This window comes from Oratosquilla oratoria, chromosome 12 (genome assembly GCF_046742065.1).
Source record: "Oratosquilla oratoria isolate Oo_2021 chromosome 12, ASM4674206v1, whole genome shotgun sequence".
In the NCBI taxonomy this organism is placed as follows: Eukaryota; Metazoa; Arthropoda; class Malacostraca; order Stomatopoda; family Squillidae; genus Oratosquilla; species Oratosquilla oratoria.
This window is the reverse complement of record NC_134788.1, coordinates 1,199,288-1,215,979: the sequence shown is the minus strand read 5'-3', so window position 1 is coordinate 1,215,979 and position 16,692 is coordinate 1,199,288. Positions and strand designations below refer to the sequence as shown.

At 46.4% G+C, this 16,692-nt stretch overlaps 2 protein-coding genes across 11 annotated transcripts in view; one reads left to right on the top strand and one right to left on the bottom strand.

Annotated features, from left to right (window-relative positions):
• Positions 1-16,692, bottom strand: part of LOC143030887 (uncharacterized) — a 485,211-nt gene that overhangs the window by 138,623 nt on the left and 329,896 nt on the right. The window lies entirely within an intron of this gene.
• LOC143030886 (uncharacterized) overlaps positions 1-16,692 on the top strand; it is a 241,205-nt gene that overhangs the window by 195,213 nt on the left and 29,300 nt on the right. The window contains exons 1-3 of one of the 8 annotated variants that reach the window (XM_076194121.1): positions 1,075-1,332; positions 4,458-4,771; positions 6,868-6,960. The exons of 5 other annotated variants lie outside the window; for them this stretch is intronic. In XM_076194121.1, the coding sequence (XP_076050236.1) occupies positions 4,514-4,771; positions 6,868-6,960 (351 nt within the window). In that variant the 5' untranslated portion in view covers positions 1,075-1,332; positions 4,458-4,513. Of the gene's footprint in view, positions 1-1,074; positions 1,333-3,672; positions 4,374-4,457; positions 4,772-6,867; positions 6,961-10,709; positions 11,247-16,692 lie in introns of those variants that run through there. 2 more of the 8 variants (XM_076194122.1, XM_076194123.1) reach the window with 2 other exon arrangements.

Below are 16,692 nucleotides of genomic sequence, written 5' to 3'. Positions count from 1 at the left end.
TTTTTGGAAGAAAGCACACGCTGGACTCGTCGTTTGAATTCTATCCCTACGTTTCGAGCCCAGTCCAGTCCGGGGTTCGTCATCAGGGTAATGCAGAGGCAGCAACAGGAAATCTATATATAACAAGGGCATACTTGGTACACTGGGTTAGGTAACCCCAGTAACCGTTACACTCCCGATAAAATACATCGAGTAGATCACCCAGTCACCGAAAATGCATATCACAAGGACTGAACTTGGCGTAACCAAAAACAATCGAAAATACTTCCAGATGGACACCATATCGCATAATTCACGAATCAGTATTGGTATCAAACGAAATGGCTTAGCAAATGTAATCTTTGGACTAAAATATCCATGCGACCAAAATTATGCGACAAAACCCCCCAGTCCCAAATGTAATTTAATTTCCCTCTTGTCCGTAATGCGAGAGAACCAAACATGTAATACAGAGTCACCAAGATAGGTCTCGCTCTGCCTTCATCTGATCCTTCATACCAAGGTCTAAATATACAGGTCAGACCGTTTACATTCTTCTGCGCAGCTTCTGACGTCATTTGGCTGAGTCCATTTTCTCTTTGTGATACACTGAAGAAAACTGAAACGCCAAGGAAGACAGGAACTATAATATTTTATATATATATTATATATTCATATATATAGACAGGAACTATAATATTATATACATATATTTTATATAATATTTGTCAGAATATAACTAATTGCGTGGAGCAGTGCGAGCGAAGGCGACGTCATTTTTGAACGACGGACTAGCTTCAACTGACAGCTTTAGGACCCGCTAACCCCACTTTGAAAAGCCAGGTGACGTTCATGGGCCCGCTGCGCCAACTCCCTCGAAATTCGGTCGGAAGTGGTTAGACCTTATATTCTTAGATCTTGCTTCATACTTTCCCAATCTCCTTATTTCTTCTATCTCACTTGCATAACAGGTGATTCCCATTCCCTTACAAAATTCGATAAATACCAACTTGTCATGCAATACCTTCTGCTCTCTTATATGTGTGTGTGTGTGTGTGTGTGCACATTCATATTATTTTACTTTTGTCACGCTAGCTTATTCAGTCTAATACATAACTCCTCTTATTTTCCAAAGTATTTCTTCACAGTGAAAACTATTCATGAACTATTTAATTTCATATATCAAACGTTTCATTTTTAGCAAATGCGGCTGCGCATAAAAACAATGCAGGCGAAAGTGAGTGACAGGCTGAAAGTGGGAGGTGGATGGATACAAAATTATTCAAAATGGAAAGAAAATGGTACAAATATCCTAGCATAAAGACTGCAAACCTTCCCCCGGATATAACAGAAGTAAAAAATAGTGACATCAACAATAGCTAACGTAAAGTTGAATTATTTTATCAACAAAACTGAAAATTTATGGAACTACTTGTCACAAAATTATGTACAAAACAAATGGAGGACCAGTTGATTGCTGTGTCGATCAATTCATACAAGATTTAAAGTCATGATTTAAATACTGAATATAGGGAGAAAAATAAGAATAATACACTGATTTGGCTTACGACATGTAAAAGTAATGCAATGCAGAAATATGTATTTTGTGAATACAGTAATTCTGTGTAGTATTGGCTGCATTGCCCAGTAGCTTTCTACTGGTGACTGTCAGTACAATTTACAAAAGTAAGATTATTTTGATTAAATTAAATCTTTGTACAAAAATGGCAGAGGTTGCAGTTATCAATGAGAGTTGTATATAAAAGGTTATCCAGTCTTGTCTAATTTTAAAATTAGGTAAATGGCACATTTATATTAATATGTTGTATTTTATTCCTTAGTTTATTTGATTTTTCATTATTGAGTTTGTGGTTATTGTGAAACTTGCTCATATGGTATGGGAATAATTTCTATTTAAAGATTTGGGTAGGTTTTTGCTTCCCTTAGTGCAAATATTTTTAGTTAGATTTTTTCACCTTTTCTTCAGTTCTGTAAAGAAACAAATGATTATGATAAGTCAATAGTGACAGCACTGTCTTATTATCTAAAAAGAAAATTAGTAACATCCCCGGCTTTGGAGCAGTTGTTTTAAGTGTGTTCATGACTTCAGAGCCCTGAAGAGCATTTAATTGGGAATTGTATGATCTGTTACCAGGAATGTCAAAAGTTTTGCATGGCAGTAAAAACCCTTTAAAGGCCCCAAGGCAGTCAAAAGTTTTCCGCAAACTAGAAGATTTGATATCAAGTATGATTAGGCCTACATTGATTAAAAATGATAATGATGATATGGTATTACATCACAAACTCCCCCCTATCAGAGGGTTAGGACGGTGCCCCTCAGATGACTTTGTAGTTTACCTAGTTGTATTTAACGGGAAGGGGGAGCTACGCTCATGGTGTCCTGCCTTTGTATCTCGCAGTGTCTAGTTTGCTCTTAAATTCATGAATGGCTTTTGCACACACTATTTTTTTGTCCAGTTTGTTCCAAGTGTCCACTACTCTGTGTGGAAAACTGTTCTTCTTCAGATCTCTTGTATAACTGTTTTTTGACTTTCTTTCCATGTCCTCTTGTGTTTCTCTTGTCCCAGTTTAACAAGTCCTCTCTGTCAAGTATTTCTATGCCCTTCATGATTCTATAGATAGTCAGTAGGGTGCCTCTCTTCTTTGCTCCAGAATCGGTAACTCCAAGTTAGCCAGTCTCTCTTCATATGACAATTTTGAAAATGCAGGGTCCATTTTTGTGGCTGCTCTCTGGATTCTTTCTATTTTCTTTATATTCTTTTTGGTACTGGGTGACCACAATGTCGCTGCATATTCTAGTCTAGCCTTATCAGTGTGACTAATATTTTTTCAATAATTTCTTTGTCCAAATATGTAAATGTCACTTTTATTGATCTTAACAAGTTATAGGATTCTCTGAGAATTTTGTTTATTTGTTTATTATAGGACAAGTCGTTTGAGATAATTACTCCCAAATCTTTTTTGGATCCCATTTTCTTTACCTCCTTAGTTCCAATTTTATATTGTCCTTATATTCTATTGTGTGTGTGTATTTACATAGTTGTATTTTGCGGGAGAAGAGCTATGCTCGTCCCTAGGGACCCGCAGTTGTATCTTTCCACATCCAGTTCTTTCTTAAAGTCGTGTATAGTTTTAGTACTCGCTGTTTTCTCTTTCAATTTATTCCATGTATCCAACACTCTATGTGGAAAGATATTCTTTTTCATATCTCTTCTGTAACTGTCCTTCTTAAGTTTCTTGTGTCCCCTTGTATTTCTATTGTCCCATTTAAGTAGATCATCCCTGTCAAGGATTTCCATCCCTTTCATAATTCTATACATGGATATCAAATCTCCTCTTTCTCTTCTTTTTTCCAGAGCTATTAATTTTAGTTTGTCCAATCTTTGTTCATATGTCAGCATACTGAGTGTTGGTGCCATCTTTGTTAGTGCTCTTTGAATTCTTTCTATTTTTTTTTTTTTTTTTTTACTGGATACTCTAATTTTGGTCTTATCAGTGTAACTAGGATTTTCTTCACCATCTCTTCATCTATGTAGTCAAAAGCCACTTTCATTGATCTTATTAAGTTGCAGGTTTCTCCAACTATTTTGTTCACATGTTTGTCTAGTGTCATGTCATTTGAAATGATCACTCTTAGGTCTCTTTCTGAATTTACTTTTGTAACTTTTTTGTTCCAATTTTGTATCTACCGGATATTCTATTTTTCCTTTTTCCAAATTCCTTTATACTACATTTTTGAATGTTGAAATTCACTTTGTTCTTTTTACTCCAATTCCAGACGTCCAGATCTCCCTGAAAAGATTTACAGTCTTCCTCGTTACTCACTCTCTTCAGTAGTTTTGCATCATCTGCAAAGAAGTTTATGTAGCATTTAATTCCTTCATCAATGTCATTTATATAAATAGCGGGGTGAGGAATTTGGTACATCATAAGTTGGGCAAAGGAGAAAGAGCACAAATATTTTTAGAAAGAATCCAAAGAGCAGTGACAAAAATGGCACCTACACTGTCAAATCTGACATATGAACAAAGATTGGAGAAATTACATCTGTCAACACTGGTACAGAGAAGAGAAAGAGGTGATTTGTTGACCATTTACAGAATTATGAAAGGGATGGAAATTCTCGATAGAGACAACTTGCTAAAGTGGGACAGAAGATAAACAAAAGGACACAAAAAGAAACTAAAGAAGGACAGTTACAGAAGACCTGAAAGAGCATAGCTTCCCACACAGAGTGATTGATGTCTGGAACAAACTGAACAGAGAAACAGTGAATGCCAAAACTATACACAATTTTAAGAATAAACTGGATGCGGAGAGATATGAAAACGGGTCACTACGAGCATAGCTCTCATCCCGTAAAATACAACTAGGTAGATATGTAACCTTTGTGGTTAATTTTTTTATTTATTTATTTATTTTTTATTGATTATTATTGTTATTATTATTTTTTCCAGATTTATGGACTCCAGGTCGAGGACATTTGGAATGAGTGCAAATTGTGTCCCCTGGGATGGAGGATCGTAAAGAGGAGGTGCAGCAGGATGACAAAGAGGAAGGGAAACGGCAGGAAGGCGAACTGGAAGAGAAGCTGTGGGAAGTGGAGGAGTTCTTGATGACTTTGGTCGACAACGGTCGTTCGGTTGTCGCGAGGAAGGACGACTTGCCCCTCCTGCCCAGGAGCACGAAGGACTTCACTCTGTTCCTGACAGAGTTGGCGCTCAAGAACGTCAGCCCCCTACACAAGGCAGATCCAGACCTTCTGCGGCAGGTAACGTGACCTACTACAGACTTACTTGTCTGTCTAATGTTTGCTCTAAGGGTTGATGTCATAATGTGTTATCTCTCTTGCATCTCACTAGCCAAGTGGGTTAGGGCAGTGGTTCCCAAACTGGGGTCCCCAAACCCCTGGGGGTCCCTGAGAAGGTCCTAAGGGGTCCGTGACACAATGGAAAAAAATTAACTCCAGAAAAAACTATATAATTATAAAAATATACAACACCGATTCTCTGTCATTATAGTGTCGGTGATATCGATATTTTGTTGTGCAATCAGCCAGCACTTCTCTATTACATTTTTATATCTGTCATAATATTTCATTTGTTTCTTTTTAATTACTATTTATATTCATTCAAGCTTTATTCTATGCTTACAGAAAGTGTGAACTGAAGATGGAAAAGTTTTTAAAACGAAAATCGACAAAATTTTGAAAATATTTTAAATGCTTATTTTTATACTTTCTTTGTGTAGGAATATGCAAATAGTAAATTTACTGCATTATAATAATGTAATGGGTATCTTGGTATGGTAATAATAACTTTTGATTGGCTGGGGGTCCTCGGATGGGACTTAAATATCTGGGGGGTCCTTGGCATGGTAAAGTTTGGGAACCTATGGGTTAGGGTGTCTTTATGATACAAAGTCCTCTTTGAGGGGCACTGTCCTAGCCTTCCAATAGGGGGAGTTTGTGACATTAAACCAAATCACTTGCGGCGAAGGTAGAGATGATGACGATTCGAACCCTGCTTGGGGTATAGTTCATTAGATTCCACGTTACAAGGCCCACCGTAAGGAGCACTGTCTTAGTCTCCCTGATAGGGGGGAGTTTGTGATGTTGAACCGAATGGCATCATCACAATCATTCTCTCTCGTATCTCTCTCTATGCCTCTCGCCTCTCTCTTACTATCAAACACCTCCCTACCTGTCTCCCTCTCTTCCTCATGTCTCCTTCCCTCCCTTTCCCCCTCCTTTCCTTCACTCCAAGATCACAGTTGAACCTAATGGCAACAGTGATTGATAATCAAGAGATCAAATGAGGAAAACCTTTTGACAGTAATGGCGGAATTGGCAAAGGTCATGAATGCATTTGATGCGTCTAGAATAGAAAGGGGGAAATGCAGAATTGGCAAAGATCACGAATGCATTTGAGGCATCTAGAATTGGGGAAAATGCAGGCATCATGTGTAAGACATCTTGCCTCTTAACTCCTAGAATACGATGTGACTGCATAGGCGTCATGAGATGTGAGTATACAAAGATGCTGCTGTGAGTGTCCTGATAATATTTATTTTTTAGATGTAGTCGACTAGTGACCCCAGTATTATGTGAACAGGCTTGATCACATTTTCTGTGGACATGAACATTTTGTGTGAAAGAGAATGAATATAACAGCAGCCGTAGTTTTACATTTTATAGTGCAAGTATTGTGATGCATCGTTGTACGTCAGGCACGAGTATTTAATTCGTATTGAAGAGGTTAACGTCAGACGCTTTAAGAACCCTATTTCCGTGCAGAGAAGGAGGTGTGGCATTTACCCCTCTCGATTCTCGATGCCTCGTTTCAAGTTGGAACAAAGTTCGTAGTTTCAGAGCCATTACGTGCCTAAGTGCCGCCCCCCCGAGCAAAGGACTCAGGGATGCCCCCCTCCTTTCCCCCATTACCACTTACCATCTCCACCATCCCTTAATGCCTATTATAGCTGTTGGCTCGCGAAATGATTAAACAGATTTATAAATATTATTTAATGTCCCTATTGCAGAAAGGTTAAGGGAAAAACATTTCGTATTCTGTTGAGTCCAACGCAAAATTCGTATATTATGGTAAAATATTGAGGGTTCCTTTGACCTTTTTATTTATTATGATTATTTTGTCAGCCTTCTGGGTGGCATGTCCAGACTAGAATTGCCGCCACCCCCCTAAATGTGCCGTCCTATGGCATATGCACCCCCATGTGAGGGCCCTCCGGCATGGTTTTCTTGGGGCGTAACGTCAATGGCCATAAGAGTTACGATGCCAGAAGTGAAAGATCCCCATCACTTCTGGACACCGTCACTGTCTTTCACCACGACCTCCTCTCACCACGCAGGGATGGGAATGGCTCACGGAGAGGCTCGGAGGAGGCAAAGAGCTGGAGCTTCATTGCATCTGGAATCCAGATTATAGAGACGGCATTGTCCAGGTAAGTTCTCGTAACACGGACGTACGCTATTTTTCTTAGAAGTGGTATAGCATCAGAAAAAAAAATTCATTTTGTAAATTATAATACATCAATGTAATAGATATTTTTCTCGGCAGAAATCGTTATCAGAAAACGTTGTAACCTATACAGAAATGAACAAAGTCGCTTTGACTCCTTTAGACGCCAACTTTGTTTTGATAGATTTGGAGGTCTGAGATGATGACAACCCTAATGACCTCAAGAATTACAGGTATTGCATTACTAAATGCAGGTTTGGTTAGGTTGGTAGGTTAGGTAAGGGCTAGAATAGACAAAAATATTAATGTATACTTTAATTTCTTCAGCCTCCACTGCCAAAAGAAAGATGGTGTCTCAACTAACCAAAGTGGTTACGTTTGTTTATAGTTTTTAGCAACCTTTTCTATTACACTGGCTTGCGAAGTTTCAAAGGTAAAGCATCTGATAACTGATTCTAGGGTAATTTGCTATGCAGAATCTAAAAATCACACTCATTTTGTTCAATCAGGTCACGTTTTTGAGATACGAGGTGGTAAAAATAATTAAAAATGCCATTTAGTGCTATTTATTCCCTTTAATTTTGGAAAAAAATTCTTGACAAAAGAAATAATTTTTTCTTGCATAGTTCAGAAGATAAAGAGGATATATTACAGAAAATCTAATCATGGATGAAGGGCCTTTTCAGTGACTTTCTCCTGTGTTGGGCAGCCACCACGTCTCGTTTCAAACACCAACAGTAGTCCGCAAGAAAGTTCACATCCCACTGGCCTTGGTAGCGTTCTTCCATGACACGAATATCCTGGTGGAAATGTTCTCCCTGTTCCTCACTGAAGTCACCACAGTTCTGAGGGAAATAGTCTAAGTGGGACCGTAGAAAGTGCATTTTGACTGACATGCGAGCCCCTAATTTTTGATAGCTGTTCAAGAGCTCATCGACTTCTTTCTCGTATTCTGCACTTCAGTTATTTCCTAGAAAGTTTCTTATCACTGACTCAAGCGACCACCAAACGGACAGCTCAGCTGCATTCAGTGCATCGTCAAACATTGAGTCCTTCATAAGTTCCCTTATCTGAGGCCCATCAAAGATGCCAGCCTTAAGCTTTTCCAGACTGATCCGAGGAAACTTCTGCTGAAGAAAAGTAAATCCCATGCCGTCCTTGTCCATTGCCTTCACAAAGTTCTTCATCAGTCCCAGTTTGATATGTAAAGGTGGGAGTAAGACCTTGTTTGGTTCAACAAGAGAATGAGCCTGAACATTGTGTGAACCAGGTTCCAAACGTTGTCGTGGTGGCCATTCTTGTCTGACAAAATGTTGATCATCAGCCCGACTATCCCACAAACACAAAAAGCATGGATACTTTGTGTACCCACCCTGTAGTCCCAAAACCAATCCAACTACCTTAAGATCTCCACAAATCAACCAACCATGGTCATTGTAGTTCAGAGCAAACAGTAGCTGATCCATGTTGTCATGAGTTTCTTTCATTTGCACCGAATGACCGATTGGAATTGAAGAGTATTTATTTCTGTTGTGAAGGAGGACTGCCTTGAGACTTCTGCTGGAAGAGTCGATGAACAGTCTCCATTCAGTAGCAACATAGTCCAGCCCCATTGATTGAATCAAACCAGCAATGTTGTTGCAGTAAACTAATGACGAGTCCTTCTGGGTTGTGAAGAACTGTCTAAATTCTCTTTCACGCTCTCGGTACCAAAAGAATGTTGTCTCAGGTGCTAGCAAATTTTTCTCACGAAGACGAGAACCCAGAAGCTGTGCTGATTCCTTTGATAGGTTTAGATCCCGTGTCAGGTCATTGAGATCTGCTTGTGTTAGAGGCACTGGCCGGTCATTCTCTTCTGGCATGTATTCTCCACCCTCTGCCCTGTCTAGTGCGTTATCAGATTCCGATTCAGAGCTAGATTCCATTGCAACATCTGGCTCGGGAACGGGCAGGCCTGGACCATGAGGGACTGGTCGTATGGCAGACGGAACATTAGGATACTGAATACAATGCTTGTTCTTGCGGTTGACTCCTTTAAGATTAGTCATGCAGAAATAGCAGTCTGACACATGATCTTTACCCTCTCTCCAAACCATTGGAACAGCGAATGGCATACTCTTCCTTTTTTTATTTCTCCAATCACGCAAGTTCTCGACACATGTTTTGCAGCTAACATGGGGTGCAAATGGCTTGTCCTGGTCCCCAAGCTTAACTCCAAAGTAAGCATGATATGCCTTCTTCACAAAATCAGTTATATTTGCTAGTCGACGAGGAAGAATCACATTACCACATATGTAGCAGAACCTATCAGGATGATTTGTGCATTTGCGTTCCATTTTCTGTCAATCTAAGATACGTGTCCAAAATAGAAACACAAGAAGCACAGATTCTTGTAAAAAGCACAGATTCTTATAAAATCAGTCACATTGATTGGAGATCACACTTTTCTAAACCATTTTCAGTTTCAGTGTTGTCAATGCAGTTTGTCAATGTAGTCAATGCAGTTTCAGTTTCGGTTTCAGTTTCCTGAAAGTAAACAAAAACATCATTAGGTTTCAGTATCAGTTTTGGGGTGCTACAGTATAATTTTTATGCAAAAAAAAAAATAAGAATAGGCTATACCTGCAGCCTCGTTTTCCTTATACTTAGTACTATACAAGGCCCAAAAGTCGCACTTCTCATATCTAAAAAACTAGACCTGATCCAAGGAAACGGATGGCATTTTTGGATTCAGCGCACCAGAAAACCTATAAATCACTTGAAAAACCTTCGACCTTTGAAAAAAAAATTAAACGCAGGCCAGTGTTATTAATTTCTGCCAAGAATGGCCATATATTACATTGATGTATTATGATTTACAAAATTAAAATTTTATTTCCAATTGCTATATTGTGTTGGGTATGCACTTTTTTCAATTTATCAGATTTACTGACCCCCTGCTCTCACTTCCACATTTCTTTTCGTATCTATCCTCGTAACCTGCACTGCACCCCGTACTTCTTAATTAACCTCTTCGATGTGATGATGCCCACGTAGGCGTCATGAGGCGTGAGTGGATATACGAGGATGTTGGCGTCTTGATTACATTCATTTTGTAGTCGTAGCCGAGTGAACCCCACATTCTGTGAACTGGTTTGATCGTGTTTTCTGCGTTTGTTAATACTCGGTGAAAGAGAATGATTAATACCAGCAGTGACTTCATGTTTTATGACGCCAGTAGTGTGATGCATCATGCATTAGGCATCCGATGCTTTGCGAGAGAGGATTTGACTCCTATTGAAGAGGTTAGCCATTTCCTTCCTCTGAATCCCCCCCCCCCCGTATTATGGATCTTCCTTTCTGTACATTACATACATCTACCAAAGGCCTCACATGGGAGGTAGCCAAAAATAAAGGGCATGGAAACCACTCCCACCCATTCCATCCCTGATACACTCCACTCCCCTCTACCCTCTACCCTCCCTCTTATCTTGGCACCTCTTGCCCACTGCCCCCCCGGGTCACAAGCAGTGTTGCAAGACACAGCACATCCTCAGCAAGGTCGCTTCATTAATTCGGCGACCCCACCCCCCCTCTCTGTTCCCCCATGTAGAAAGGGAGAAGATGGGGAGAAATTCCTTCAGGCTGCGCCAAATTTATTTCTCACGCATACTCCCTCACCCCCCTCAACTTCCTTTCTGCCGCATTTAAATACAAAGTCTTCTTGAGTGCAGTGCCCTCGGCAGTCGTCCCCAGATACGTATTAACCACTCCAGCATGATTCAACTTGCATGAACCATTGGCTGTCATATGTACGATGCATCACACTACTCGCATTCTAAAATATAAAGCCACTGCTGCCGTATTACTTGTTCTCTTTTACTCCGAGTAATAATAAACCCAGGAAAGGTGATCAAACCAGCTCACAGAATCTGGGGGTAACTCGTGTACAACTACAAAAAAGAAAATGTATAATAAAGACGCTGACGCCACCGGCATCCACACAACCCACTCGCACCTTGTGACATTTACGTGGGAATGGAATCATCTTGAATGGAAGGCCCTTGGCATTCGTCGCCAGTTACGTATTAATTGTGACAAAGATGATCACTCCGTCCGTTGCCCAGAAAGGGGGCATCAGGGGGGGATCCACAGAAGTGTAACAGACTTTGCAGGTGAACATGGGCGCGCTTGCACGACATCGGTGGTCAAGAAATCATCGTGAAGGGCTACAGACGGGGTCACGCTGTGGCCGCCCCCAAGAAGAAGAGTGGGGACCTGATGAGCAAGGTATGGTCTCTCTCTCTCTCTTCCCCCCGCTCTCTCTCTCTCTCTTTCTCTCTCTTTCTCCGTCTCTCTCTCTGTCTCTCTCTCTCTCTCTCTCTCTCTCTCTCTCTCTCTCTCTCTCTCTCTCTCTCTCTCTCTCTCTCTCTCTCTCTCTCTCTCTCTCTCTCTCTCTCTCTCTCTGTCTTTCCCCTCTCCTCCTCTCTCCTCTCTCTCTCTGTCTTTCCTCTCTCCCCTCTCTCCTCTCCCTCTCTCTCCTCTCTCCCCCCTTTCTATCACTTGTCTCTCCCCCCTCTCTCTTCTCTCTCTCCCTCTCATCTCTTTCCCCCCTCTCTCCTCTCTCTCCCCCTCTCTCTCCTCTCCTCTTTCCCCCCTTTCCTCTTTCCCCCCTTTCCTCTCTCCCCTCTCTCCTCTCTCCCCCTCTTCTCTCTCCCCCCTCTCCTCTCTCCCCCCTCTCCTCTCTCTCCCCCTCTCTTCTCTCTCCCCATCTCTCTTCTCTCTCTCCCCCTCTCTTCTCTCTTCTTTCTCCCCCTCTCTTCTCTCTCTCTCCCCTCTCTTTTCTCTCTCTCCCCTCTCTTTTCTCTCTCCCCCCTCTCTTTTCTCTCTCCCCCTCTCTTTTCTCTCTTCTCTCTCTCCCTCTCCTCTCCCCCCTCTCTCTCCTCTCCCCCCTCTCCTCTCTCTTCTCTCCCCCCTCTTTTCTCTCTTCCCCTCTCTTCTCTCTCTCCCTTTCCCCCTCTCTCTCTCTCACTCTTTGTCTTCTCCCCTCTCCCCCCTTTCTATCACTTCTCTCCCCTCTCTCTCTTCTCTCTAACCCTCTCTCTCATTTCTTTCCCCCCTCTCTCCTCTCCCCCTTTGTCTCCTCCTCTCTCCTCTCTCCCCCCTCTCTTCTCTCTCCCCCCTCTCTTCTCTCTCCCCCCTCTCTTCTCTCTTCCCCCTCTCTTCTCTCTCTTCCCCTCTCTTCTCTCTCTCACCCTCTCTCTTCTCTCCCCCTCTCTTTTCTCTCTCCCCCTCTCTTTTCTCTCTCCCCCTCTCTTCTCTCTCTCCCCCTCTCCTCTCTCCCTCTCTCCTCTTTCCCCCTCTCTCCTCTCTCCCTCTCCCCCTCTCTCTCCTGTCTCCCCCCTCTCTCCCCCTTTCTATCACTTGTCTCTTCCCCCTCTCTCCCCCCTTTCTATCACGTGTCTCTCCCCCTCTCTCTCATCTCTTTCCCCCCTCTCTCCTCTCTCTCTATCCTTCCTTTCCTCTCTCTCCCTCTCTCCTCTCTCCCCTCTCTCTTCTCCCCCTCTCCTCTCTCCCCTCTCTCTTCTCCCCCTCTCCTCTCTCCCCTCTCTCTTCTCTCTCCCCCTCTCTCTTCTCTCCCCCCTCTCTTCTCTCCCCCTTTCTCTTCTCTCCCCCTCTCTCTCCTCTCTCCCCCTCTTCCCTCTCTCCCTCTCTTCTCTCTCCCCCTCTCTTCTCTCTCCCCCTCTCTTCTCTCTCCCCCTCTCTTCTCTCTCCCCCTCTCTCTTCTCTCTCTCCCCCTCTCTTCTCTCTCTCCCCCTCTCTTCTCTCTCTCCCCCTCTCTTCTCTCTCCCCTTCTCTCTTCTCTCTTCCCCTTCTCTCTTCTCTCTCCCCTTCTCTCTTCTCTCTTCCCTTTCTTCTCTCTCTCCCCCTCTCTTCTCTCCCCCTCTCTTTTCTCTCTCCCCCCTCTCTCTTCTCTCTCCCCCTCTCTCTTTTCTCTTCCCCTTCTCTTCTCTCTCTCCCCCTCTCTCCTCTCTCTCTCCCCCCACTCTTCTCTCCCCCATCTCTCTTTCTCTCCCCCTCTCTCTTCTCTCCCCCCTCTCTACCCCTCTCTCTCCTCCTCTCTCCTCTCTCCCTCATCACCTATCCTCTCTCCCTCTCCCCTTCCTCTATCTGCTTTCTTCCCCATCTCTCCTCCCTCCCTCTCCCCCACTCTCCATCTCCCTCACACTCTCCCCCTTCTCCCCCCCACTCTCTCATCTCCCTCACACTCTCTCATCTCCCTCACACTCTCCCCCTTCTCCCCCCACTCTCTCCTCTCCCCTACTCTCCCCCTCTCTCCCTTCTCCCCTTCTCTCCTTTCTCCCACTTCTCCCCTCTCTGTCTCTCCCACTTCTCCCCTCTCTGTCTCTCCCACTTCTCCCCTCTCTGTCTCTCCCACTTCTCCCCCTCTCTCCTCTCTCCCCCTTTCCTCTCTCCTCTCTTCCCCCACTCTCCTCTCTCCCCCTCTCCACTCTCCTCTCTCCACTCTCCCCCTCTCTCCTCCCCCCTCCCTTTCCCCCTCTCCTCTCCCCCCTCTCTCCTCTCCCCCCTCCCTTTCCCCCTCTCTCCCTCTCATCTCCCGCTTCTCTCTCTCCCTTCTCCCCCTTTCTCCCCCTCTTCTCTCCCCTTCCTCTCTCCTCTCTCCCCCTCTTCTCTTCCCCCCTCTCTCCCCCTCTCTTCTCTCTCCCCCCTGCTCTCCTCTCTCTCCCCTTTCCCTCTCCCCTCTCCTCTCCCCCCTTTCCCTCTCCTCTCTCCCCCCTCTTCTCTCTCCTCTCCCTCTCCCCCTCTCTCCCTCTCCCCCTCTCTCCTCTCTCCCTCTCCCCCTCTCTCCTCTCTCTGCTTTCTCCCCATCTCTCCTCCCTCTCCCCCCTCTCTGCTTTCTCCCCATGTCTCCTCCCTCTCTCCTCTCTCCGTCTCTAGCCCACTCTCCCTCTCTCCTTTCTGTCTCTCCCCCTCTCTCCTTTCTCCACCTCTCTCCCTTCTCCCCCTCTCTCCCTTCCCCTCTCTGCTTTCTCCCCCTTCTCTCCTTTCTCCCCTTCTCTCCTTTCTCCCCATCTCTCCTCTCTCCCCCTCTCTCCTATCACCATCTCTCCCCCTCTCTCCTCTCTCCTCTCTTCCCCCACTCTCCTCTCTCCCCCTCTCCTCTCCCCCTCTCTCCTCTCTCCCTTCCCCTTTCTCCCTTCTCCCCCTTTCTCCCCCCTCTCCCTTCCCCTTTCTCCCCTCTCTCCCTTCCCCTTTCTCCCTTCTCCCCCTTTCTCATTTCTCCGCCTCTCTCCCCCTCTCTCCTCTCTCCCCCCTTTCCCTCTCCCTCTCTCCCCTCTCCCCCACTCTCCTTCCCACACTCCCCTTTCTCCCCCTCTGCTTTCCCCCTTCTCCCCTCTCTCCCCTTCTCACTCCCCCTCTCCCCTCTCCTCTCCCCCTCTCCCATTCTTCCCCTCACTTTCCTCCTCTCCTCCCCCTCTCCCTCTCCTCTCTCCCTTCTCCCCCTTTCTCCCCTCTCCTCTCTACTCTCTCCCCATCTCTCCTTCCTCTCCATCTCTCTCCCTCTCCCCCTCTTCTCTCCCCCTCTCTACTCTTCCCATCTCTCCTTCCTCCCCATCTTTCCCCCTCTCCCTCTCCCCCTCTCCTCCCCCTCTCTTCTCTCTCCTCTCCCCCTCTCTTCTCTCTCCTTTCTCTTCCCCCATGACTCTTCTCTCCCTCGCTTTCTCCCCCTCTCTCCTTTCTCCCCCTCTCCTTTCTCCCCCTCTCCTTTCTCCCCCTCTCCTTTCTCCTCTCTCCCCTCTCTCCTCTCCCCCTCTCTCCTCTCTACCCCTCTATTTCCTCCCCTTCTCTCCTCTCCCTCCTCTCCTCTCTCTTCTCCCCCTCTCTCCTTTCTCCCCCTCTCCATTCTCCACCTTCTCTCCTTTCTCCTCACTACTCTCTCCTCTCCACCTCTATTCTCTCTCCTCTTTCCCCCCTCTCTCATATCTCCCCATTCTCTCCTCTCTCCCCATCTCTCTCCTCTCTCTCTCCTCTCCCCCTCTCCCTCTTCTCTTCCCCTCTCCTCTCCCCCTCTCTCCTTTCTCCCCCCTCTCTCCATTCTTCCCCTTCTCTCCTTTCTCCCCCTTCTCTCCTTTCTCCTCACTACTCTCTCTGCTCCCCCTCTCATCTCTCCCCTCCTCTCTCCCCCTCTGTCCTCTCTCCCCCCTCACTCCTCTCTTTCCCCCTCTCTTCTCTCTCCCCTCTTTCCTCCCCCTCTCTCTCCTCTCCCCCTCTCCCTCTTCTCTCCCCCTCTTCTCTCCTCTCTCCCCCTCTCCCCCCTTTTTCTCCTCTCTTCCCCCATCTCTTCTCTCTCTCCCTCTCTTCTTTCTCCCCCTCTCCTTTTTCCTCTCCCCCCTCTCTTCTCTCCCCCCTCTCTTTCCTCTCCCTCTCTCTCTTCTCTCCCCCCTTTCTATCACTTGTCTCTCCCCCCTCCCTCCTCTCTCCCCCTCTCTTCTCTCTCCCCCACTCTCTTTCCTCCCCCACTCTCTTTCCTCCCCCTCTCCTCTCTCTCCTCTCCTCTACTCTCTCCCCTCCTCTCTCTCTCCCCTCCTCTCTCTCTCCCCCTCTCCCCTCTCCCCCTCTCGCCCCTTTCTCCTCTCCCGTCTCTCCTCTCTCCCCCGTCTCTCCTCTCTCCCCTGTCTCTCCTCTCTCCCCCTCTCTCTTTCCCCCCTCCTCTCTCTCCTCTCTCCCCTTCTTTCCTCCCCCTCTCCCTCTTCTCTCTCCTCGCTCCCCCTCCTCTCCCCCTCTTCTCTCTCCTCTCTCCCCTCTCTTGTCTCTCCTTTCTCTTCCCCCATCTCTCTTCTCTCCCCCTCTCTTCTTTCTCCCCCTCTCTTCTTTCTCCCCCTCTCTCCTTTCTCCCCCTCTCCTTTTTCCTCTCTCCTCTCTCCCCCTCTCTTCTCTCCCCCTCTCTCTTCTCTCCCCCTCTCTCTCTCCCCTTTCCTCTCTCCATTCTCCCCCTCTTTCTTCCCCTTCTCCTCTCCTCTCTCTCTCCCCCACTCTACCCTCCCCCTCCCCCTCTCTCCCTCCTCTCCTCTTCCCCCTCTCCCTCATTTCTCCCCCCTCCCTCTCCTCTCCCCCTCTCTTCTCTCTCCTCACCTCTCTCCCCTGTCTCTCCCTTCTCCCCCTCTCCTTTCTCACCCTTCTCTCATTTCTCTCCCCTCCCCCCTCCCCTCCCATCCCCCTCTCTCCTCTCCCCTCCCCACTCCTCTCCCCTCCCCCCTCCTCTCCCCTCCCCCCTCCTCTCCCCTCCCCCTCTCTCCTCTCCCCTCCCCCTCTCTCCTCTCCCCTCCCCCTCTCTCCTCTCCCCTCCCCCTCTCTCCTCTCTTCCTCCTCTCCCCTCCCCCTCTCTCCCCTCCCCTTCTCTCCCTCCTCTCCCCTCCCCCTCTCCTCTCTCCCCTCCTCTCCCCTCTCCCTCCTCTCCCCCTCTCTCCCTCCTCTCCCCTCCCCCTCTCTCCCTCCTCTCCCCTCCCCCTCTCTCCCTCCTCTCCCCTCCCCCTCTCTCCCTCCTCTCCCCTCCCCCTCTCCCCATCTCTCCCTCGTCACCCCTCCCCCTCTCTCCCTCCTCTCCCCTTCCCTTCTCTCCCTCCTCTCCCCTTCCCTTCTCTCCCTCCTCTCCCCTCCCCTCCCCCTCTTTCCTCTCTCCCCCTCCACCCTCTCTCCCCCTCCCCCTTCTCTC